Here is a 24,165-nt window from a genome sequence, read left to right on the forward strand (position 1 = left end):
TCGTGATTCACACCCCTTTGTATAAAAGTCATGGCCTGTTCTGTGATCATATTACACCTGTCGTCCTCCTTCGCAACCCATGTTCGTGCAGATGCAATAAGTGGATAATGGGGTGATGCAGTTGCCTTAGAAGTTAGAATATCCATGGTGGGTATCTAAACGTGTCAGTAAACAGTGGCAAGAGTCATTCTAATGCTTATTTATAATCTTCTTTGGAGCGATAAGTAATGCTTGTGATTTTTCTTGTTTTCTGCTTCCAATCCCAGAGGCAGAACCAAAATCATCGTCGCAACCAATGCGCACCAATTGTCCTACTTCGCTCGGCGGTCTCATTTATTGATGGTTTATTGGTGAGGAAATCGGGAGGGCTTTAAATTCATGATTTCAATATTCAGAAGGCTATTGAAACCGTCGCTGTACACCAAACGGGTCTCAAAGCTCATGGATTCTTCAGAGTCCCCTGGGAATGGGAGCTCACGAAAGCTAATCGCCTTGTCACAGCAACTCCGCCTTTACAAACCACCGCCATGTTTGGACGACGTGGAGGAGCCAAGCAGTGAGGAGAGTAATGGAAAGGTTGTTTCTCAAGTGGGTTTTCCGGAATCGGCTGCCCCGATTTCTCGAGACCCTGAGATATTCAGACCCAAGAGAGCGGCTGTGTTGATTTGTCTTTTTGAAGGGAGTGACGGCGATCTGCGGGTCATTCTCACCAAACGATCTTCGAGATTGTCTACTCACTCGGGTCTGTACAGTTATGGTTTACCCTTTTGATTCCAACTGAATCTGGTAAAGAGAAGGAAGATAAAGGAAAATTTTGAATCTACTTTTGATTTTACGAAAATGGAAACAGATTCGTACCTCTGTCTGTTGCAGTTTACCTTCTCCTTTTCATGAGAATTTGCCTTGCATTGATGCTCGAAATTTTGTTAAACAAATTTGGGGCGAATTTGTTTGCAGGTGAAGTTGCATTGCCTGGAGGAAAAGCAGAGGAAGGAGATGAGGATGATGGGGCGACGGCGACAAGAGAAGCAAAGGAGGAGATTGGTTTGGATCCTTCGCTTGTTAATGTTGTAGCAGTTCTTGAGCCATTCTTGTCCAAGGTCTGTACTCTCTCTCCCCCTAAATTTTTTTGGACGTGCAATAACTGATAAGCAATCGATTCAATATTCATCATTGTGGTGCAGAAAAGACATAATTCTGATATTAGGGACAATTTGATAAACATTTAAGGTAAAATAAACAAATTATACAGTGTCACAGTTGCAAACTTTGGTACCTTAATGCATGAAACGATCCTGCTGCGAAGGTTCTTGTGAAAATTTATTCTTCCAAATTGCAGACTTCAAGGGAAACTCCTGCTAATCCTGACTAAGAATGTTATTCATAAATTCTTCTACAGTTTGGGGACTTTATGGGTACAAAGAAAACGAGGATGTAGGGAAATGACGAATTTATAAAAGCATTTCAACGTAGTGAAATACTGGTAAATTAGGGTTTCTGATGATCAGGATATTGATTTTGTCATAGTATGGTCTTCTTAACATCGAGTATTGGAAAATCCAAGATATTTTCTTTCTTTACAGAAAAAACAAGAAGTGGTTGGTGTTAGAACTGTGTTGCTTTCAGTTTCAAATGCTTACTTTGATAAGGTATCAACATCTATATGAGTTTGTCTCTTGCTCCTTTGGAACTTGGAGAACTCAAACTTTCGTCAAGAAGTCACTCTTTCAGTGGTATTGCATATCCTTCTAAAATGAATCATGACAATGTAATCTAATGTCATATTTTTACATCATGGTCCAACTTACATGGTTTATATAAGGGATTCACCAGGATTGGGCTGTCTCTAAGCTTATTAGACATACAAAAATTATGCAATTTTAGCTGCAGCAAGAAGCATTTAATGACTAGGGCTTGTGATGATGAGTTCAATACAAGTTAAACTTCTGTTTTCTTTGCAGCACCTCCTAAGAGTGGTTCCTGTTATCGGCATTCTGAATGAAAGAAATGCATTCAATCCCTGGCCGAATCCTGCTGAAGTGGAAGCAGTATTTGATGCTCCACTTGAAATGTTTATCAAGGTTATGGTCTCTTTTTGTTGGAGAATAAAAATATAACTGTTCTCTGTTCTTGAACCCTTTATTTGATTGTCGATATAAGTTCTCTCAAAACATTTGATGCAGGATGAAAATCGGAGAGCGGAGGAGAGAGAGTGGATGGGATGCAATTACCTCGTTCATTTCTTTGACTATGAAACTGAGAACAAGAAGTATGTGATATGGGGCTTAACTGCTGGGATCTTGATAAGGGCTGCATCAGTTGTATTCCAAAGATCACCACCTTTTCTGGAGCAAAATCCCATCTTCAAGGTTCCACAAGTTGTAGCTAAAGATACCACTATGTCTTAGATTTGAGATACTGTTATTGGATTGTAGACTAAATTATAGTCCTGTGTTAGTGTGGTATTAACGGCAGACATTAACTGAAATAAGATGATGTAAATGTTTGATATGAATAAAAAGGTAGAAGATTCCGGATAATTTTGCACTCATTTGGATGCTTTTAAACTAGGAGCCAAAAGGTTTTTTTATTCAGAATAGAGGAAGCCAGCGGTATCATGTGTCGAGAAAGTTATCGTTGAGAGTGAACGCTCGGAACAAACTTGCTGCAGTTGCCTGCATATCGTTTTCCCTGGTATCTCTCTCTCTTGCCTTCTCTTTGTGACTTGCTGACTCTTTCTGTAACTTGAAGACCCTGTAATCTATAATTGCAGAACATGATTCCCAGCATGGAGAGGTTAAGCAGCCGTCGGTTAACAGGGCAGGCAGGTCTTCCCAGTTTCAGAACTCATTTTTAGATGATAATATTTCTTCACCATTGTGTATATTTCCAAAGTTCTGTATTGACGTTGGCTACAGAGGCTTATTTGATTAGTAGTAAAATTTTAAACAAAAGTATTATAATGAATAAACCGACTACTTGTGCTGTAAAAACTTCGGTATCATACGTACTACTCTTTCAATGTAAATATATTCTTCACCTTGACTATTTCTTGTATGCATTGCATAGACAATGACGGTCGTTTTTCTGACCTTATTACAGCAGTGATCATGGTACTCTCCATACACAAATGTATGAACTACATGTGCATTGAAAATCTTTAAAATTCTGCTCATATAAATAGAAAATGGAAACACTACAAAAAGCACGACGGTATCAATTTGTTACAACTTACAAAAGGAGTTGCAATGATAAGGCCATTTGTATTGCCTTTCTCAGCTAAATACCTCATAAAATTTCTCAATGACAAGTAAACCAGAATCAATGGACTCTAATGGATCTTTCCTAAGACGATGTCTTAAGCAGTTTGGAATGACGGTGGCTATGTCCTCAGCAGCTACTTTATCCCTTCCCTTTAGCGCTGCAAGAGCCTTTGCAGCTCTATTCGTCACTATGTCTCCTCTCAATCCATCAACGTTCAACTCGGCACAAACCTTGGAGATTTTCACCTTCAGATCATGATCTATCTGCACAGAAGAAAGCGAGCTTCTAGCTGAGGAAATTTGTTGCTGCAACTTCTCCTGCTCTGCCTTGTAAGATTCACGGAACTCCTTCGGATTCTGGTCAAACCGGGCTCTCTCCTCTACAATCTTCACTCTCAACTCTGCATCCCTTACAGTGCCAACTTGAGCGTGCATTCCAAACCGATCAAGCAGCTGTGGCCTAAGCTCCCCTTCTTCTGGATTTCCCGAACCAATCAAAATGAATCGAGCAGGATGGGAAATGGAAATACCTTCTCTCTCAACTGTGTTCCAACCAGAGGCAGCAGAATCCAGTAGGACATCAACTAAATGATCATCCAAAAGATTTACTTCATCCACATAGAGAATACCTCTGTTAGCTTTAGCAAGAAGGCCTGGCTCAAATGCCTTCACACCTTCAGTAAGTGCTTTCTCAATGTCAATAGTCCCACAAACCCTATCTTCAGTAGCACCCAGTGGCAGATCAACCATATTGATCTTTGTCATCACCACCGAAAGTTTCTCTCCTTTTCCCAGGCTTTCCCTCACTTCAATACCCATTGATTCAGGGTCCTCAGGGTCAGAATTGTAAGGATCCCCAAATACAGCTTTGATTTCAGGGAGCAAATCAACCAGGGACCTAACAGTGGTGGATTTTCCTGTTCCTCTATCACCCATGATCATGACACCTCCGATTTTTGGGTCAATAACGTTCAGAAGAAGGCATAGTTTCATCTCATCCTGCCCTACTATAGCAGCAAATGGATAAACAGGCCTCTGACTTTCTTTTGAGATATTCGGGGCCTGAAATATTACAAATATGACTCTCACTCATCCGATCTCAAAACAAATCCAGTCATTTTTTACATTAATTTTTTCACTGGTAGAAAGTTTTCCCTTCTTTTTTATTCTAAAGAAACATATAGATATACTAAAAGAACTGTCTAAACCAAGATTCTTCAAGTTCATTGACCAGTACAGGTCTTACCAAACATTTTCATCGACTTAATGCAATAGTCAAGAAATTGTTTGGCAAAGGCTTAAAATGGTATGTTATCAATTCTAACCAGTTTACGGTTATTTTACTAAAACTGGACAGCATTCCATATCCAAGCAGATCCTTATATTAACAGTGCAGTTTACAGTTAGCTTATGCTAGCTTACTAGAATCGGGGGGACAAACCTGCTCGACAGTGTTTATTTCAGTCGCAACATTGCATTGGACCTGAGGCCTTCCCTTCTTCCCCTGAATCCTAATACTTCCAAAAGACTTCTTCCCGTTACCATGACCTGCAAAATTACCAACTGCTTACATCTCTAAATTCGACGAAAACTGCTGAAACTCGAGATTCGCATCGCCGGAATTTCAAACATTAGACCTCAGAAGACGAATAAAAAGAACCAAAGATGAACGCGTTAAAAGACGACAATAAGCAAAAAAAGCGAAAAAGAGTACCTGGGGTTAGAGAGAGTAGAGGGACGAAATGCTTGGGGGTGGGAGAAGAGAGGGATCGAGAGGCTAAGATCGCAGTTGAGGAAGATCCTCCGAGAGCGAATGCCATGATCGAGTTCTCCAACTATGGCTGCCACTCGCCGGTGGTTCGTTCCCAACTTGAATAAATGGTTTGTATTGATTTGTTAGGTTGCGGATAAGAGAGGATAGATTTCACTCCAAATTTCTGAGCGTACTGCTGCTTCTCCTTCTGTCCCTGCCTGGCTTAGTCATATCGCTACCTTTTTTTCCTTTTTATTAGTTTCTAAAATTGTTTTTAATATTTAAAATATTTTTCTAAAAATATATTCCATTGCTAATGAATAAGGTTATTTTTTTTAATGACTATAATGGCCACTGTGTGTTAATAATATCTTCCACTATTTTGGAGTAAAATATATATTATAGTAGTGATGAGGAGCTACTTCTTCTCCATTTTTTTCTTTTTTCTTTTTCTCTTTTAAGAGATATTGTGGGGGGAATTATAAACTTATTTTTGGTTAAATGGATAATAATATAAATTAGTAGATGAATTGATTATTCTAATAGACTAATTATAGTTTCTCAAACCGTGAACTTAAAAAAGGAATACTCACAAATATGATCCAGTGATCCAGAGGAAGAATTAATAATTAATTGTAAATATTTTAACATGAAGTTAACGGTCAGGATATCTTGCTCTCTTATAGGTTGGAAATTAAAAAAAAAAGAAAAGGAAAAATTTGAGTTAAAAAAGGTTACCATTTTTGCAAAAAAAAAAAAAAAAACTGTTATTATACTTATAAATATAACAAATATTTTTTTATACCCACTGAAAATACCGAGATTTAAAATCATAACATATGCCCCCATCCCAATTATGAATATTGTCAACCCTATAAAGTTACTCAAATCTTATGAAATCCAACTCATTAAAAACATTTTAACACTACTTTTTTTGTCTCAACCAGGATCATCCAGCAAATTTATTGTCCAAAAAACACATAGAAAATTAATTTTTAAATAAATAGTCTATCATGAAGTTTGAACAAAACAATTTTACTCTAATATCGCCTAAAGAATTCTGGTAGCTAATCATGAATCTACCATGAAAACTAAGACTAAACTTTTTTTTCTTGATATAGACAAAAACTTAACCAATAGAAGGTATTAATGGCCTAATTTATTTAGTGTAAGGTAATTAAAAAACTTATTCTAATATATAGTGATAAAATTAAAAGTCTAAAATTAAAATTCACTCCCTTCACTAATATATTGAAAATCAAAGGCTGCCCTAATTCTTTTTTTTAAAAAAAAGAGAAGAAAAAGAATGGTATTAGAAATGCCGCATTAACGCAGCCTTTTGAAGTCCGAGGTCAACTCCTGCAACCAATTTAGTGTGAAAAAGAAATAGTATTAGAAATCATCGTGCAGTCCAAGTATAGCCACGTCATGTCAGCGGCCGTCAAAATCATCGTCAACGAACTTCTTCATCTCCTCTCTGAAGGCGGGCATTGCAGTCTTTCTCAAAGCGATGGAGACCTTGAACCCCGCCGGCGCCTCGGCCTCGCTCGAATTTGCAGAAGAATGCGGCAAGAAAAAGCAAGGCTCCACACTCCCAAGAAGCGAACGAGAGAGTGGCAGCACCGTAATAGGACCTCCCCACCCAAAATCCACCGTCGAATGCCCTAAATGTCTCCAGTCTGTGAACGCGCTCACCTCCTTCCCCGCCGTTATTCCATCTCCATAATGAAGCTCTTGAAAGTCGATGAACGATCGAACATACTCCTCCGTTATGTTCATTTTGCTCCTCTGGATCTGCTTCGCCGTCTCCCAAACGGGTTGCTCTCTGAGCTCCTCGGCTGTGAGTTCAATGTATATCGGGACGCAACCATTGCCCCAGTAACCCACCGGCAATGGCGGCTTTAGGGTTTTGCGGATGTTGGTTGAATACACGAATTTCACTCTCTCACGCCCTCCAATTTCTGAGGCATTCACCCTGAAAAAGCCCCAAATGTCAGGACAACAAAGACCAGCCACAAACATTTAGCAGAATTAGTAGAATTCGACTCACTTGGCCCGCCATATATATGCTCCCAATGCTTCAAACGTGGTGAATCGAGATCCGGACTGCTCGAACAACATTCTTTTGAATCTCTCCAGACGATCGTCCGTAACAGGGAAGCATTCTCTCACCACCGGCCCAATTGAGTGACTGTATGGTAAGTTTCCTTGTTCTAAACTCAAAAACTCCTCGATTGGTGCCTCAATTCGGGGAGGCTTCCTCGGGCCCAACAAACTTGCCCTGTCCCAGACTGGCTCGATCGACACTGCACTTGCCCCACGGGCCAACTCGGCCATGGCATTGAAAAACTGAGTCGCTCCAAGTCTGTCGCACACAGAATGGTGAATGGAAGCGCCGAGAGTGAAGCCGCCGCATTCGAATACCGTCACTTGTAGCATACAAGGGTGCTTCAGCCGCTCGCTCTCGTCCGGATCGGGCACAAGCTGTTCGACGAAAGTTTCATCCGGATCGTCGAGGTAATCCAGCGACGCAAGTTTACAGTCCGCGGTGGCGCGGATCAGGGGGACGCCCTGGCCCGGAGCACAGAATAGCTCGAGGCGGTGGTCGTGGAGTTGACGGCGGCGGAGAGTGGCGGCGAGGGGGTAGTAGAGGAGAAGGGCAGAGGAGAGGGCAGTGGCTATGACGTGGAAGGGATCGGGAGGAGGACAAGCAGATGGCGGGGCGTTGGTGGAGACATAAGCCCGAAGGTAGCGAAAACTGACACGGAGATTGGGATCTGTGTCGAGGTGAGATAGAGGGAGGGCATGGGCTTGGGGGAAGGCGGGGCGAGAAGGAAGAATGGGAGTGGTTGCGGATATGGTGACTCGCATGGCTGGGCTGTTGGTGCGGACGCTGCTGGCGCTGCGTTTTGATTTTGTAGTCTCTTTCCCACCAAACTCAACTCCTCAGTGTGGCGTGTGGAGGGTTGAGGGGTAGGTTGCTTTGATGTGTGGTAAATGGGGGCGACGTGGAGCATGCTGCGTCATTAAAAATATAAATATAATTCTATCCAAGGCAACCATATTATAGTTCAATGGTTTAAGTATAAATTTTGGCAAAAAAATAAAAATAAAAAATCAAATTTAATTCTTCATCCCAGACATGTTTTATTGAACTAAAAAGAACTTTCAATCAAAAAGTATGTTGGATCTTACATGATTCTCTAATTTAAGAGAGGGTGAAATCCAATCTTTTTTAGTTCAACAATTGCAAGGGAATTGAGGAATTGAACCATTCATATGGTAATAAATACTTTATTCACTTGAATTTACCAAGACTTTTAATTTTAAAAATTATACCTTCCTTAATTATTAAAATATGTTCAAATTTACAAGTTTTAGAAGATTTAATTCACGTGAATAAATTACGAAATATTACTATTTTTTTTTAACTTTTGAATACTACTAAATTTTATTTTGAACATCTTTAAAGAAATAGTGTCCTTGGAATTTGGAATTATATTTTTTTCATTTAATAAAAATAAGACCAGCAAATTTCAATAAAATTTTAGAAAATTTTGCTATATTGAATTTTTAATTTGAGTAATTATCTCATAAATTAAGCTTATTGTAATTAAATTCTATTTTTTTTTTTACTACAAGAGCATATATTCGAACTCACAATTTCTAATTATATAATTCGTAGTCTGTGTTTGTTGGTAGCAATTTCATAAATCTGAGAGAACAATTGTTAAAGTCCCAAAATTAAAGTGGATTTAGGGTTTATGGATAATCCGTATTTTTATGAATTATTTTAGTATCAACGTATTTGTTACATATCTTGCGCGGTAAAAGTAACCGCTAATGATCCTCCAGCTCCCCGAGCACGAAAATTGCATATAAGTACAGACATTTGAACAAAGTTTTCCCACGTTCCCTGCTCGACCCAAGCCTTTTCTGGCCTCGGCCACTTCCAGCAAATACAGCCGTAGTTCGCATCTCCATCGCAGAACTTCCAGGTTTTTGTCTCTCTCTCTCTCTAACATTTGATCAAACTCGTAGATGTTATTATTTGAGAAAATTTCATCGCGTATTTTGTTTCTTAGATCAGTATTTTCGGATTTTGCCAGCAGCATTCAATGGCAGTTAAAAGAAAAAAAAATGAAGAAAAGCTGTTGCTCGCTGAATCCGTAGCCAGTTCCGTGAATTTCTTTTGAAACTTATCTGTCATCCTTTGAAGATTTTAGTTTCTGAATTCTCTGCATTTTTTGCTTGTCGGTGTTTAAATCTCATTGGCTTCGTTATGTGCTAAACTTGATGCCTTTTTCTTGATCGGTAACTTTTTTACTGAATGAGTTTATTTGATAATTTCGTCGAAATATAGTCACGTGCTCCTCATTTCGCCAACTACGTGAATTCAGTTGCTTGAATCAAGTCGATCTCATTCATCCATTTCACCTTTGTTCATTCCAAAGTTGAGGCAATTTTGATTCAGCTGGAATTTACTATAGCCTTCAGCCTTTCCGAATCTAATGCTAATTATGTAATTAGTATCGTATAAGCTTATCATTCTTTAAGCATATCAGCACAGGTGCTTGTTGTACATTGTACATATCGAGCTCTGTTCAGTATTGACCACATTATAACTTAACTTTCTTTCTTCGATCTGGAGCATCATTCTTACATGAATTAGGTCTGCGCTGATGCAACTTTAGATAATACTCTCTGGAGCACTTCCTCAAGCAATCTGTATTCAACTAGTCCCCGGAGTTTGTGGTTCCCCATCCGAAGAATGACCTGGTGCTATTTTGCAGCTTGTTTGTGTTTAATCGTTGATTACATTTCCATGTGTAGAGCAATTAGTGCAGTTCTGCAGCTTGCAGCTTGTTGATTTTTAATATTTTCACTGGCTATGTTTCCATTTGAACAAATTGATTTAATTTAATATCTCATTATCTTGGCCTTGTATCTCTGGTTATCAAAACGACTATTTCTTCTCAATTCTGTTTTTTGGTCTAATAGAAAATTTTGAGAAGTTTTGATGAATGCTTAGTGGAACCATCATCTTCAAATAGTTATTCTCTATGTGGAAATATCATCTTCCGCTCACTTTTTGTAGAGGTCAAATTGAGTCCAATATAGGCGGATGGCAGAATCAAGGAAAGGAGCATCTTCAGCTACCGATCTTAGAAAAAAGGATACCCTATTAGGTATACACTTTAAGCTTACATATGTAGGAGGAACTTAACTGAGTAACTTGTTTTTATTACCCTCCTGAGATATGTAATATTAACGACTTAAATATTTAATTTGTAGTCAGTGTTTAGCAGATTCCTTTTAGGCTAGTGGTATACAAAATTGAAACTATAAAAAATGAGTTGTAAATAAGAGATTGATAATCTTTGAAAGCCAAATCAGCATTCTATGCATAGGATGAATCATAATGAAGCAACTTGATCTATCTATTAGTCAGATGTCATGTGCAAATAGTGTATAATGGCTAAAGTCCTGACTTTATGATCCTAAAGAAGTATGTTATGAACCTTCTACTCATCTTTGGCACAGATGAGGACATTGGTGATGAATTTATGAACTCTTGGAAATCAATATCGGTGGCAGAGGATGATATGGACTTTAGTTTTGGCACAGTCTCCAAAGCCAAGAATAAGGCCTTTGATTTCGGGACATTGTAAGTATTGCCAAAAATTTGAGTCACTATATGGAAATTCAGTCTTTTTTGATAGACGACCTCCCATCATCTTTTAAGCCTCCATTAGATTCAGTTACTGATATTTGTATCTACAGTAAATGTTTGGGAAAAATCATTTCTTTGCACTTGCTTTATGGTCATTGTCATGTTTTTTTTTTTTTTTAATGATTTTTTATGGAGTCAGTGTCATGTTTATGCATAAAAGATCCAATGGTGTGGAATATCAAATGCTATGGTAGAAAAAAATTTATAAGGCTTCATGTAACTGAAAAGTATTGTTTCATTTCTTCAGGGATGTTGATTTCAATCTGGATGGAAGTTTTGAAAAGCTATCATCATTCAAGATGGACATGTCAGATCTTGAATTTTCATGCTCGCCCAAAAAGACTGAAAAGGCTAGGAGTAGTGGCAAAGAAGAATCGCCCAATGAAAATCTTCAAAAGGATATAGACAGCTTAAATTTCTCTTTTGATTTTAAAGAGTAAGTGGAGAAGACATTTAGAGGAATGTTTGGACCTTCTTATTTCTTACAATTCGTGTTTTGATTTTTAGACAGCTATCCTATTTGATCCTTAACTTACAACTTCTCATTACTACTTCTGTCTGGAATAAGATTGGATAGCTTTGATGTTGGTAAAAGCTTACAAAATGGAGAAAGGTCTTGTAACCGAAAGCAAGATACCAGGGCAGTTTGTTCTTCTAGAGTTGACCTTGCAGCTTCTAATATCCACATAGCTGAAGAAAATACTGCAATTGATAATAGTATAACTAAGATACTTCCAGCATCAGGAAAAGAGACCAGCTCTAAAGTTCAGAACTTTCAGGGAGGTCGTGGTGAGCTAGAGTCAGAAGTTGTGGATGGCACATCACATGAAGCAATAAATGCAGTGCAAACTACAAACAAAGAGGAACAACTTGAAAAAGGTTGCTTGTCTGAGAAAGAAGTGTCAAAGAGTAGTAACCTAGCCATTCATGATGTACCTATCAAGTGTATTGCCAGAAATTATGCACCTGAATGTACTTCAGAACCACAGCCCGATATTCGTACAACGAGTGGGGAACTAAGAGTAGTTTCAGGTGTAACTGAAAATGTCACTGATGAAATCATAGACTCTGATGTAACTTGCTGTAAAAACTTGCCTCAAAAAGATCTGTCTCCAATAATTCTCTGTGCACCAGAGAGCAATCACACAGAGGAAGATAAGTCAGAATGCAGCACCCCCAATGAAGTTGTTGACAAGATTCAACTAGCTGAAGTTCGTTTAGACCTCAGAGATCGTTCCAATTCAGATGTGCAGAGGAAGCTTCTGCCTGACCCCCAGGAAATCAGAGAAAATAGAAATTTGAACTTGAAATTGCCTACAATTCCTTTATGCAGGTAAACATATTTATTCTTTATTATATTAAAATTAAAGTAATAAATGAAAAGATAGATATTCTTTCACGAAAATTTACTGAGAAAAACAAATTCTGATCTTCTCCATTGGAAATTGGAAGATCATTAAAGACAAATCTACAGCAGGGAATTTTTGCCTCATGTTTTTGTACAAACTCATTTTAAATGAGTTTTGTTAGAGACGTTGTGCAATTATGGATAGAACATCCATTTTTGAGCTTTTAATGAAATGAATGATGTTATCTCATAACATCTTTTCTTTCTTTGAAATTTCCTGATGCAGAGGAACCCCAGTAAGAAAAGTGACAGTGAAAGAAAGAGAAATCGATGGTAATTCCTCCACGTCAAGGACAGATGTTGTTAGCAAACCTCAACTACATCAATCATCACCTATCAGTACGAAACTTTTCACTTTAGGCAAGAATAGAATTGATGTTTCAAATCAAACTCCAGCAACTGGAGATGGGTAAGATGTTTTCTAATCACCAATTCTCCTTGTTTCTCAAATGTACTTTATATTAAGCAAACCTCTAGAAGCATGACTTTGATTGCAATAACACTATCAGAGGCCAGTTGGTCGACTATATGATATGATATTTGATGGTAGACTAACAACAAACGAAAACATCTTATTGGATTTGTTGGAGTTTGATTTGATGTCAAGCAAGGCTTCTTAACGTAAACCTTTCAGTTTGTTAGATGTCCTTGCACTTTAAAATTTTGGATTTCAGAATTCGTGACAGTTGAAGGTTGCACTTTTCCCACGATGTTTTTTTTCTGATTATATGCAAAATCACAGGAAGCTTTGCAGAGACTCTCAACCGCATAATAAAGTAGCAAACACAATACCTCCAGTTGTAGTACAAAGTGAAAAGAGCTATGGAAAGCTTTGTACTTTAGGATGAGACATGGTTTCCCTATTTTATATTTGGACTAGGCCTTAAACTTCAATTTGAGATGGAATCATCTATACCTGACAAGGCTATGCAGAATAATATATATATTTATTTTAACTGCGAGTTGGCTTGTCTTATTCTTACAGTGCCAGGGTTACTCCTAGCAATTCATGTGTGAAAACAACTACTCAAACACATTGCAATTCGGAACTTCTGAAACTATCAACGGTACCTAGTCAAAGTCTGAAGATCATTTCAGCTCAGGAGAGTAAACTTCGTTCAATTAAAAGTAGCTTAATATTTCCCAACCTTTCCAGCTTGAAGACTTCTTGGTATGATGTTGATACGTTTATATATATATTTTCAAAACTCTCTCTGAAATATACTGGTTATATTTGTAAGATCACATCATTCTTTTTTTGTCTAGGGCGTTTGGAGGAAAGCAAATTCTATCAAGTACTGGACGTGAGAAAGAAAGGAAATCTGGAGATTCAGAACAAACTACGGAAGCAGGACAAAGAAGTAAAAGACTAGACATTGGCTATTGTACTGAAAATGCTGAGAAACAAAATCTTCTAATCTCTAACATGAAGCGTAAAGCACTGGAGGTTTATATCTTTAGCCCTCTATTCCACTTCACTGAGATGTCTAAAATAATTTTGCTTTTTGATCTCAAAACTTAAAAAATTTCAAAAATTCTTTCTCCATAAGTTTCGAGTAGATTTTTACCCAACAAACTGCACAGGAATCAAATGCAGATTCAATGTTGTTAAAACCTCTAAAGCGCCTCTCTGTATCACCTATTGGATTTAGGTGACGGCATACTATCAACCTCATTCGTCTTTTTAATCTACTAGACGATTCTCTTGATTAATGAATTGTTTTCCCAAATCACTTGCAGAAACTCCAAAGAGCCGTTGGAGAAGAAGATAGAAGAACAGGTTGCACAATGAATTGGAGTTTGTGATCTACATAAATGAGAAAGTTGAATATGCAATAAATAATTTAAGAAAACAAACATGAGTCATTTTATGTCATTATTACATTCGGTTTACCTTTCTTTTTGGTGAAATCAGGTGGAAGGTATGACCTCCAATGCTTCCCATGACCACATAGCCTCCAGTATTGAAAACCCTCACGTTCCTAATACGATGGAATTGGAAATATCTTTGGATCTGGAAAATGATCGAAATGTCGAAAAAGCAGACGCCTATTCACGGGAGCTTGAAGATGTAAGTAAATTGTAGATCCTTTTGTCTTTTGTCAGATTGAGCTGTAACTTTCTAATGCTTTTCATTTAAAAAAATGGAGCAAGAGACATTCAATAAAAATGAAGTGTACAAAAATGTTAAACTTGAAAAAAAAACCTTTAATTGGGGGGCATGAGAAAATTAAATGCTTTGACTGACATTGCAAATACAATCATTTCACTTTCAGAGTAACTTGATATGGAGAGCTGAAGGATCTATTGTTTTAATTTCTTACCAGATCTGTAATATGCTGAGAAAGAAGCATGATGAGGCCAAGGAAATGTTAGTCCGAGTTATTGTTAACAACAGTAATCTACTCATGCTCAATCATCCCATCTTCGAGGACAAGATATCCTTCCATGACATTTTTTGTTTTCTTTTCTTTCGGCTGTTCTTTTCTCGATCCATCATTTGAAGCCTCATTCCTTCACCAGCTCGAACATTAGGAAGGTTCAGAAATTTGCGGCCAAACTGCTGTCCAAGGAGCTTCAGACAAAAGCAGCTTGAGTCATAATTCCATTTACAGGTATGCATATCTAACCAAAATTCGGGACCCTCTCAACACATTTCATTGGGTTAGTTAGGCAGAAAGTTCTTACATTTTTTTGCATTGTCAGTAGTAGTACTCGTTTTCATGTTCCCTACTGAGGGATTCATGAAATATAGTCTTCTAGCACAATGAATAATGTATGCGCACCTATGAATCAGGAGTGAAAACTTGGATTATAGGTAGATCTTATTTTTCTGATAAAAGACTGAAGAAAATCGATTCAATAGAGATTTAAACTAAGTGGGTTCGGGAATGCTTTTAAAATAGGTGTTTTTATCAGAAGCACTTTTAAACTACATTGAGATTAACTCAAGCTGCAGAAGACACTTTTGGAACCAGTTCAGTAGTTCACCCTTCATCACTATGGACGAAATTAGAAACCAAAATGGCCTTTCCCGTTCTCAGTTATGAAAAGAGTATGCACCTAAAAATAAGCTCCATTTTCCAATTCGGGTCACTGTATTGCGTCGGCCAATTTGCCAGTTGCCAAATTGCAATTGCTTGCCTTGACTTCATTTATCTTTGGAAAAAGACAGCTTGTTTTATGCAATATTGGGACCAGGACTCGTCAGCTTGGAGCAATGACTTTGAGGCCGCTTCTTCTTTAAACCTCATCCAATATCTACCTTTCTTTTCCTCTCCAAAGCTTCCAATTCTTTTCAATGCCTTCCACAAATCTGCACAAGTATACGCAATACCAGAACGTGGCCACAGGGAAATAATAAGACAATTGTTATTTTTAAAATGTAAGTCGGCAGTCTCAACCTAAAATCAAACATAGAAAATGGTAAATAATTTTCTACACGCATGCACTTATTGGATTAGAATTGAGATTCTCTCCTACACCAAATAAAAAAAAAAACCAGGAAAAGAAGCTTTAGTCCTACTTCTGTCAACTGAAGGAAATAGATCATATCAAGTAGAACTCAGACGATGAGGAGGACTATCTTTCACATCGAAGGTCTCTTCTGGACATATTTATTTATTCATATGGAAGGATTGTAATTTATAGAATTAAGCTAATTGGATCCGATTTTATTTAAAATCCAGAGCAACCTCAATAGGAAATCTAAGCTTCTTCATGTTTATCCTTGGGGCATCGTCAATAGGTAACTAAAAAAACAGAAAGAAGAAGGTCAATCCACATGAGACTTTGGGCCTCAAATCCGTTGGCAGTGCCTCAAATTTTATCGCAGATTATAGATGCTTTATGTACCGCATTGAATTGGTACTTTGGAACCGAATTTTATCACTTACAAACCTAAAGTTGCATTTAAGTTCAGCCTCCACAATTTATCAATATTTTGGGACCATTTGAAGCCGAATATTAGGTCATGGTGGGCTGTAAAGCAAATTTAGTGGATACAAGATAATGCTCAAGCGCATTGAATTTTTAAGAAGCTTTCGTTACTTTGGAAGTTTTAATTTGCAGCAGGATTTTCCAATCATATGAATCTCTTGTCTCTTTCAATATTAGTTGCAGTTTTTGTCTCAACGAATTAAAGGAATGATTGAGACAGAATAATATTCGAAGATGGAGGGTGAACATAATCCTTTATTTCTGGGTATAGGCAAATTTTATTCGAATATTATTGTCTCAAAAGCAATAGCAAATTACTTCTTTAAAAAGTAAGTTTTATATATATGTGTGTGTGGTTTTTGGTTTTCGATTTTTAGTTTTTAAAAAGCAGGTTTATTTGATAATCCATTCAATTTGGTGTTTTTTGTTTTTCAAAAACTATTTTTTCAAAAACAAAAAAGTACTTTTCAAAAACAGGTTTTTGTTTTTCAAAATCTTATTTTTTCTTTATCATATTTATCTCTACAAAATTTATTTCTCATTCTAAAATTTTTTATTTTTAAATTTCTTTCTAAAACCTTTGTTTTTCTCTCTCTAAAATTTTCGTATTTTGAATATTTATTATTATTTATTTCTCTCTAAATTTTATGTATTTTTGTTTTTTTTTCTAACATACAGTTTCATTCTCTTTCTAAAAATTTAATATTTTTCTTAACTTTTTTTGTCTCTAAAATTTCATCTTTTATAATTTTTCTTTGTCTTCGTAATCTATTTTTTCATCTGAAAATTATATTTTATTTTCTCATTCAATTTTCTTTCACGATAACTTTTATTTATTTTTGTATTTATTTTTCTTTTCCAAAAATTATATTTTGAATCTTGTTATTATCTCTAAATTTGTTTCTACTATAATTTAGCTCTTTCTTTATAATATTTTTTTCTTTTAACATATCTTTCTCTCTCGACTTTATTTTTTTTCTCTATAATTTTTCTCTTTTTGTCTTTAACTTTTATTTCACTCTTTTTTTCTTAATCTTTTATTTATCTCTCTAAAATTTATCTTCCAAAAGTTTATTTACATCTATCTAAACTTGTAAAAAATTTCCGTAGGGTAGGGTCCCAAAAATAGGATATGCATGTATCGACCCCGTCCCTGTCTCCGATTCCATTTTTTAAAATAATTAATATATATTTATTACACTTTTTTATACTTAATTTCTAAAAATAATTAAAAACAATTATAAAACAGATAATTTTTCTCAAGAACATCTCTTGGACCCAAGAACGAGGTGGAGACGGAGACTCCAAATTTTCACGAGCACGAGAATGGGGGAGAGCATCCTCACTCGCACCCACATTATTGTCATCTCTACTTTACATAGAATTTTCTCTGTATTTTTAATTTTCTAACTTTTTAAAAACAAAAAAACAAAAAATGGTTATCAAACGTGTTTTGGTTTTCTGTTTTGTGAAAACAAAAAATAAAAATGGTAATCAAACATATATGGAAAACAAAAACCCAAAAACTAAAAATCAAAAATAAGAAAAACCAAAACTCAAAAACTAAAAACTAAAATGGTTATCAGCACTTACCATTTTATCTTTTTCTTAAATATGATTAATTTTCGAGCATGGAAATAGTTGGCAAATTGTGTTCACCTACTTTGCCCAAATCGGATATACTAAATGAAAATTTGAACCGCAGTATCACAAATGACAAAACCACTAGCTCCCCATGGTACCATGTATTTATATTTTAATTCATTATTATATATTTGTTTTAATTTAGCATTTTAAATATAAAAGTTTGGAAAATACTTCTCTCCCAACCACCGTTAAAGAATTGCTCATTAATAAATTATCCGTTTTTAACATTTCTCAACTATATTTGGTTGTCAAGAAAATTCCTAGAAAGTTTTCTAGATAAGTGGTCATCTTTGAAACTTATTTTCTCTAAATCCTTTTGATTTACTTTGGTCTTTTAAACCAATGAAGCACTTGTATTAGTTAATAGTAAAAATATTTTTATACGATTGGTGTATAGTGATATAGATCAAAAGGAATCAAAATTTTCAAGTTCTTTGACGTTTTTCCTTTTAATTTTGACGAGGATTGAGTTGTCACGTACGTATCCCAAAGACCTTTTCTTTAAATAATAATAATAGGCAATTCTTCTCATAAAGTTAGGTTGTGGATTATTTATTTATTTATTTTTTATCGACACACATTGCAGGTACTTGGATAGAAACATGTAAAGTTTAAAACTCTGAGAACAGCTCTAAAAAATTTCTGGTTCATTGGCGAGAATACACCCTATAATTGATGCTACGTAAAAGGACAAGGATTGAGTTCTTTATTAGAACCAATAAATTTCAGTAGGGAAACGAAAAAGGAAGATCAAAATAGATGGTTTTGGCGAGTATAAAAACCAGCCACATCTCGAGGCTCTGCAGCACGCTACAAAGTATCTCTTCACTCTTCACATAAACTGGCACACAATAATGGCCAATTTTAACTTCTGGATTTGCCTCTTCTTGGCCTTCTCCTATTTTGCAGGGTCTGAATCTCGACTTCTTGGTTTATACTCAGAACCAAGCCTCCCTCTTCCGGTGAAATCATACCGGCCGGCGCTGTTGGGTCCCAAGGAGAAATTTCACATCGGGTTGGTCGCAGTCGACAGCTCGGGAACCAACTATCACCATAAGGTGGCTCGTCTGTCTCCTGGAGGACCTGATGCCCACCATCACTAATTTTACCAACTTTTTTACGAAGGTAGAGGTGGAGATTGGAACTTTTCAATATAAGTTTCTTGTATTCCACCAAAGAGTTGTGCTCAAATTTTACTAATTTTATGTTGTAGACTCTAATGTCAAGAGATGAACTCACTCTTACAAGAAAATAAATTGTAACGTAATCAATAGTGTCCCTTTTTATGACCAAATTTGTCATAAATGACGTATGTCGATTTTATAATACCAAGTTGACCCAGAAACCAAACATTATCTAAAGTGTTATATATATAAAGAAGATGCACGTACGTCACAAAGCTGTAAATGGTTTTGAGGGAGGCTACCTCTCTTTGAGCTGAATAGATAAGATTATGTAATCCTACTTTCTTCTATTTAATAGTTAATATCTCTATTTCGTATTTTGTATTTTGTTGTAAGAAATGTTCAGGGCTTAATTCATGATTCAAAGTTGAGAAACCAGAATTACAGTGTTGGATAGTTTTTCTTATTTCATACCAGAGCAGAAATATTTTTGTGACAAACATTCGGTTGAATGTTTTTAATTATTAATTTGAATGGTCACTGTTGTCATATACATATATATATATATTTTAACCATAGATATATATAACTTACTTTTTAAAGAAGTAATTTGCTAAGACAGAATGATATCCTTAAAATTTGCTTTTAAGGATTATGTTCACCCTCCATCCTCTCTTCCAGTCGAACTACTTATCTACTTGAATATTACATAAAGAAGTACCCATAGTTTGATAACTTGATGATAGACAATAATTTATTTCCTCCTTTGCACTTTCACCAAAGAATCTCATCTTCTTCTCGAGCAGTACTAGCTCGGTGATACTGATCTCGAGGAGATGATAATGGTAAATCGATCGCTCGAGTTTAAATCAAATGAATTTTATCCGTTTCGTTAATTACACTATTTTTCAACAGCTTAACTTAAATCAAATGACTTTTATCCCACCATCTTGGCTTGAGTTGTGAGTGAAATCATGAGTCCTTGCAACATGTTTTGTCCTCGTTCACATGCTTTCGAATAACAATTACTTTCACTACTAGTATTTTTAATCTTTTTTTATACATTTTTTTATGGATAAGCATTTTTCCTTCTCTCACTAATCTCTTTTCACTTGCTTGATACCACTTACTTTCATACGTGGGGACATGATCTTCCCGAAGAAGGATCTTTGGAATCTAAGTAGATAGGTTTTTCTAGACCCTTCTTATATCTCGTATATATATTCTAGTTAGATACTTCTAATTAATCTATCCTTATTTAAAGAATTCTCTATAATCCCTCGAGGAGGTTAAGATATTTCTAGAGTCTTTTCCTTAGATATTTATTTACAACCTTCAAAATTAATTTAGAGAAAACTATTTTGTGTAGATACCTCACTAGAAACTTCTAGATACAATTAGGGTTGTTTTTTATTTGAACACTTTTTTATTCCTAATATCTCTTATATGTGCTATCAAAATATATATATAGAGAGAGAGTGTCAAAGAAGCCGCCACTGAGATGGAAAAGAGAAATTGCAAAAGCAAAGGCACCATATATATATATAGAGGAAGAAGAAGACGACGACGAAGAAGACAATGAAGCTGAGAAAAAAAAAAAAGACGTTATTTTTTGTTTCTTTTTTAGTTTTTATTCCAAATGGATGAGAAGGACAAAACAAGGCCAGATTCTGGTTTCTATTTTAAAACATAATAATATATGAAAGGAGGCTGTTGTGTAGTCTAAAAGGGGTCAATATTGCGTCCAAATTATAATTGCAAAGTTGAGTTGGTTTCCATTATTTTGGCTGCGCATTTATTTATATTTACCAATTTAATTTTCAAATGCATGCCAACGTGGCCGCCAACAAATCTAACAAATTTACCATTCGTTTTCAACACTAAATTATGTGCAAAAATATTTGACTTTTAATTTGTAATAATAACACTTTGGTGCACGATAATATCTGGATGACGCAGTTTGAATTCAAGATCTAATTTCTCCTATAATATTTATAATATTTCATTAGACCAGAGTGTGTTTAATTTGCTCAAAAAGCACCTTTTTTTTATTATTTTTTTAATCTTTAAACTTGTTTTTTTCCCCTTCTGTTGACACAGAAGATTTACCTTTTAACTAATAAAGTATTTTTCTAATTCCACAAGTTTTCGAAAATGGTTTTCTGATTTGAAACTCGACTTTTAGTATAGAATTGTGAATGTGAACGAGAGGTATATATTTTTTCGGAGTCAAATTAGATCCTTGATTTATATCTTTATTTAGTGATATGATGTAGCAATTTAGGTGCCGTTTTGCTTCAAAATAATAATAATAATAATAACAATAAAATAAAAATTTAGGTGGCGTTTAAAGTTTTTACGAGCCTCTACTTTATTTAGCCGTACAAAACCAACATTGAATGTAATGTGTTTTAGTACTTAATATTTAATAGGAAAATTTGAAGAAGTGACTATATTTACACTATCGAAATAAAAAGTGGTAAAACTTGTAATTTTAAAGATAAAAATTATTCACTCTTTTTTAAGTCTGGACCAAGTTTGAACCTCCCCGTGATTGAACCAATTCATAATGTCGTTGAAAGTAAAAACGACGGGAATTAGCGACGAAACGCCAAACGTCACTAAGACTTTTAGCAACATATTTGAGCTTTTAGCGCATCTCTGAAAGTCTTTTTTCTGGTAGTCTGTACATATAGATAAGCAACGTCATACTTTCGTTAAATCTAACCTAATTTTTAAATTAATATAATCGATTTTAAAGTACACGGACTAAATCGTTATTTTCGAAAGTTCAGGGACCAAAATCGTCAATTAATGAAAGTTTAGGGACTATTTTGTTTTCTAACATACATTTTTTTAGTTCAACAACTTCTGATTCTTTTTAAATTTTTTTGTTTTATTTTATTGAAGATGTATATGTGTAATTGAGTTGGTTAGGTTGGCTTTATATCATTTTTATTATTTCATTTTGATTTGAAATGAAATTAATTGGCTAAACAACAATTCCTAATCTTTTAGATAATGTAATATTTGATCATTAATTTTTTAAAATTTTAATTTTCCCTTATTATATTAAAAACTATCTTTTAGATCATTCCAAAAATTAATTAAAATTAAGAAAAATGAATATGTTATTAAATTATTAGAAATAAAATTTGTTTGTGGACATATCCTTTTTGTTAATTATTTCTTTTTACATAAACTAATTGAAAATTTTAAATATATTAAGGTTAGACAAATATGTCATTTAAAAGAAATAGATTTTCTTGATGGTTAGATCATATTTTGTCATATTAATAAAATAATAATTTAACAAGACATCCACTTTATTTGTTAATAAAGGAGTACATGCACTATATTGATTTGGCTTTATGGGAGGATCAAATAAAGAACTTTTAATTAATATATCAAGGTTAAAAAATTAAAAACCTTAAAAGATTAAGAATTTAATGTTAAATGTTTTTAAAGATTTGAGAATTTAATATTAAATGTACCGAAATATTTCCATTAATTTTAGTTTCTCTCTCAAATTATAATTAAATCCAAATTTGGTTTTTTCCGAAATAAAAAAAATTCCGTTGCCGGGAATCGAACCCGGGTCTCTCGGGTGAGAGCCGAGTATCCTAACCAACTAGACTACAACGGATTTTTGTTCAATTGCTAGATATAAATGTATTTAACTAATTTACAAAATCTTCTCTGACTATTTTAAATGAATCACCATTCTCTTTCTATATTTTAAATAAAATCTCGGTTGAAAAAAAATATTGGTATTGAATGGAAGATAGAATCAAATTTGGAAGGGAAAAAAAAAAAAAAGAATTTACCCGAGGGAAACTGAAATGACAGTGAGTGAGAGGTGTAATTGTTGAGCGTGGTGAAAGTTGACCAAGTCAACGCAACGGTAAAAAAATAAAATATTTTGTGAATGGGACGTGTAACAACTGGAGCGTTGGAAGTGAGCGCGGGGCGTGGTGCTCTGCCTCCAATCCAACGGTTACATTTAATGTTTGTATTACTCAATTTCTCTCTCTCTCTCTCTATAAAACCCTAATAGCTGCATAGCTTCTGATCTCCTCCATCAGACCATCACAATCGTCGGACAAAAAAATTAGGGTTTCGCCGCTCCAAACTGGAAATTACGATCATCACCATCACAATCCTCTCTTCGAATTCCGGTAATTTCTTTCTCTTCTTCATCCTTTTCTTCGTATGCGCTACTTAATTATAATTATTTGATTAATTACATCTAGATCATGTCATGTGTTGTGTTCTTGATTTCGATCCGTCACATATATATATACACGTACTTATGTTCGTTCTTAATTTCTCTTGCCTTTGAAACTTCTTTCATCGATCAAATTTTATAATTAGTTTTGAATACTCAGATCGATGGAGGATCCAGTGAGATCTCTCTAATCTGATGTGTGGTTTTGTACAAACTATTAATTCATCCATCTGGGTCTCAAATTTGGGGGTTTTGACCTTTACTTTCTCCTTTATTTTCTCCATCGATCAAACTTCTATGTGTTCTTTCATACCCTAAACCTTAACTAAGGTCTACTTATTATTTGGACTTGACGACGGACTATGTATCGAATTCTTTAATTTTTTATGCAATTAATAATTAGTTACATACAGATAATATTTTAGTCAATTCACTAATTTGGTGATTTTGCTTTCTTTCAGAAAATAATATATTCTAATTTCCTCCACTGTGCCGGCGGTCACCAAAAACTCGGAAATGAACAAGATTGGAGCAGATTAACGAGGTAATTAATTAAAAAGATGATGTTCTTGTTCTGAACCCAGCCACAGGTTGAGAATATATTGTAAGCTAATTAATTTGCATGCATATACCAAATCCCACACACAGGACTGTTAAGAGGTATGTTATGTAATTCCCATTTTCATCCATCATCTTCTTTTCATTATTTCTTATTTTTCCTTTCACCATACGATTTAGTTGTATTCAATTTTTTGGGCTTTTTCTGTGGCGTTAGCGCGTTATTAATTTTTTAGAGCAGTTTTTTAAGTTCATGATTGTGGACGGGAGTGCTTTCTGTTTGTTTATATTCGATTATTTCTCTCTCTGTTTTTTTTTTCTTCTTTGAAATTTTGATTTCTACTCTCAAATTTATAATGTTATTCTCAGCTAAAATTTTTGTTTGAAATTCTCTTTAATGTTTTTCCTCTCTAACATTTTTTTTTATTCCTCTAACTTTTATCTTCAATCTTCTATCATTCTAAAAACTTCTAAAAAAATTCCTCTATAGAAGTTTTCCCCACTCTCTTGA

General features: G+C 35.1%; 4 protein-coding genes, 2 long non-coding RNA genes and 1 other non-coding gene across 13 annotated transcripts; 3 read left to right on the forward strand and 4 right to left on the reverse strand.

Moving 5' to 3' along the window:
• The first annotated feature begins 7 nt into the window (after window positions 1-7).
• Window positions 8-3,039, forward strand: LOC111012252 (nudix hydrolase 15, mitochondrial). 3 transcript variants are annotated; one of them, XM_022286330.2, is made up of 7 exons: window positions 8-147; window positions 267-742; window positions 958-1,100; window positions 1,962-2,081; window positions 2,184-2,369; window positions 2,572-2,694; window positions 2,774-3,039. In XM_022286330.2, exons 2-7 carry the CDS (start codon window positions 379-381, stop codon window positions 2,855-2,857), a joined length of 1,020 nt encoding a protein of 339 aa, XP_022142022.1. In that variant the 5' UTR covers window positions 8-147; window positions 267-378; the 3' UTR covers window positions 2,858-3,039. The 3 variants fall into 3 exon arrangements, with proteins under 3 accessions (XP_022142022.1, XP_022142021.1, XP_087976517.1); XM_022286329.2 differs by lacking the exon at window positions 8-147 and having other exon boundaries at window positions 175-742; XM_088120391.1 differs by lacking the exons at window positions 8-147; window positions 2,572-2,694; window positions 2,774-3,039 and having other exon boundaries at window positions 180-742; window positions 2,184-2,540.
• A 107-nt stretch (window positions 3,040-3,146) lies between these two features.
• LOC111012251 (magnesium-chelatase subunit ChlI, chloroplastic) lies at window positions 3,147-5,245 on the reverse strand. The gene is made up of 3 exons (XM_022286328.2): window positions 4,978-5,245; window positions 4,705-4,811; window positions 3,147-4,325 (listed from the first exon to the last, which is right to left on the reverse strand). The coding sequence occupies exons 1-3, from the start codon at window positions 5,081-5,083 to the stop codon at window positions 3,276-3,278; spliced, it is 1,263 nt and encodes a 420-aa protein (XP_022142020.1). The 5' UTR covers window positions 5,084-5,245; the 3' UTR covers window positions 3,147-3,275.
• A 948-nt stretch (window positions 5,246-6,193) lies between these two features.
• LOC111012427 (HXXXD-type acyl-transferase family protein) lies at window positions 6,194-8,003 on the reverse strand. Its single transcript, XM_022286573.2, has 2 exons — window positions 7,067-8,003; window positions 6,194-6,991 (listed from the first exon to the last, which is right to left on the reverse strand). Exons 1-2 carry the CDS (start codon window positions 7,885-7,887, stop codon window positions 6,448-6,450), a joined length of 1,365 nt encoding a protein of 454 aa, XP_022142265.2. The 5' UTR covers window positions 7,888-8,003; the 3' UTR covers window positions 6,194-6,447.
• A 741-nt stretch (window positions 8,004-8,744) lies between these two features.
• LOC111012291 (uncharacterized protein At4g18490) lies at window positions 8,745-19,218 on the forward strand. 5 transcript variants are annotated; one of them, XM_088126595.1, is made up of 15 exons: window positions 8,745-9,014; window positions 10,115-10,205; window positions 10,561-10,684; window positions 10,998-11,186; window positions 11,319-12,083; window positions 12,385-12,567; window positions 12,901-12,992; window positions 13,122-13,329; window positions 13,425-13,605; window positions 13,743-13,810; window positions 13,899-13,938; window positions 14,074-14,229; window positions 14,486-14,596; window positions 14,689-14,773; window positions 18,331-19,218. In XM_088126595.1, the coding sequence occupies exons 2-14, from the start codon at window positions 10,142-10,144 to the stop codon at window positions 14,752-14,754; spliced, it is 2,247 nt and encodes a 748-aa protein (XP_087982721.1). In that variant the 5' UTR covers window positions 8,745-9,014; window positions 10,115-10,141; the 3' UTR covers window positions 14,755-14,773; window positions 18,331-19,218. The 5 variants fall into 5 exon arrangements, 4 of the variants coding, with proteins under 4 accessions (XP_087982721.1, XP_022142072.1, XP_087982714.1 ...); XR_002601546.2 differs by lacking the exon at window positions 12,901-12,992 and having other exon boundaries at window positions 8,750-9,014; window positions 13,144-13,329; window positions 18,331-18,561; window positions 18,654-19,218; XM_022286380.2 differs by lacking the exon at window positions 12,901-12,992 and having other exon boundaries at window positions 8,750-9,014; window positions 13,144-13,329.
• Window positions 13,817-14,573, reverse strand: LOC111012293 (uncharacterized). The gene is made up of 3 exons (XR_002601547.2): window positions 14,483-14,573; window positions 14,053-14,207; window positions 13,817-13,965 (listed from the first exon to the last, which is right to left on the reverse strand). It is a non-coding gene; the product is annotated as an uncharacterized LOC111012293 (long non-coding RNA).
• A 3,223-nt stretch (window positions 19,219-22,441) lies between the features above and the next one.
• On the reverse strand, window positions 22,442-22,514 carry TRNAE-CUC (transfer RNA glutamic acid (anticodon CUC)). Its single transcript has one exon. It is a non-coding gene; the product is annotated as a tRNA-Glu (tRNA).
• A 233-nt stretch (window positions 22,515-22,747) lies between these two features.
• Window positions 22,748-23,785, forward strand: LOC111012501 (uncharacterized). The gene is made up of 2 exons (XR_002601589.2): window positions 22,748-23,046; window positions 23,558-23,785. It is a non-coding gene; the product is annotated as an uncharacterized LOC111012501 (long non-coding RNA).
• Window positions 23,786-24,165: the final 380 nt, after the last annotated feature.

This window comes from Momordica charantia (assembly GCF_013281855.1).
Source record: "Momordica charantia cultivar OHB3-1 chromosome 1 unlocalized genomic scaffold, Mcharantia_2.0 BLBB01000001.1, whole genome shotgun sequence".
NCBI classification, from domain to species: domain Eukaryota; kingdom Viridiplantae; phylum Streptophyta; class Magnoliopsida; order Cucurbitales; family Cucurbitaceae; genus Momordica; species Momordica charantia.

Coding starts and splice junctions, on each gene's coding strand:
- LOC111012291 (XM_088126595.1), top strand. CDS start 10,142: ATGGCAGAATCAAGGAAAGGAGCATCTTCAGCTACCGATCTTAGAAAA. Junction 13,606..13,742: donor TGAAGCGTAAAGCACTGGAG/GTTTATATCTTT, acceptor CAAACTGCACAG/GAATCAAATGCAGATTCAAT. Junction 14,230..14,485: donor ATTCACGGGAGCTTGAAGAT/GTAAGTAAATTG, acceptor ATTTCTTACCAG/ATCTGTAATATGCTGAGAAA.
- LOC111012251 (XM_022286328.2), bottom strand. CDS start 5,083: ATGGCATTCGCTCTCGGAGGATCTTCCTCAACTGCGATCTTAGCCTCT. Junction 4,812..4,977: donor TCTACTCTCTCTAACCCCAG/GTACTCTTTTTC, acceptor GTAATTTTGCAG/GTCATGGTAACGGGAAGAAG. Junction 4,326..4,704: donor AAATAAACACTGTCGAGCAG/GTTTGTCCCCCC, acceptor GTAATATTTCAG/GCCCCGAATATCTCAAAAGA.
- LOC111012252 (XM_022286330.2), top strand. CDS start 379: ATGATTTCAATATTCAGAAGGCTATTGAAACCGTCGCTGTACACCAAA. Junction 743..957: donor GAGATTGTCTACTCACTCGG/GTCTGTACAGTT, acceptor ATTTGTTTGCAG/GTGAAGTTGCATTGCCTGGA. Junction 2,695..2,773: donor CCTGCATATCGTTTTCCCTG/GTATCTCTCTCT, acceptor CTATAATTGCAG/AACATGATTCCCAGCATGGA.
- LOC111012427 (XM_022286573.2), bottom strand. CDS start 7,887: ATGCGAGTCACCATATCCGCAACCACTCCCATTCTTCCTTCTCGCCCC. Junction 6,992..7,066: donor GCATATATATGGCGGGCCAA/GTGAGTCGAATT, acceptor GGGCTTTTTCAG/GGTGAATGCCTCAGAAATTG.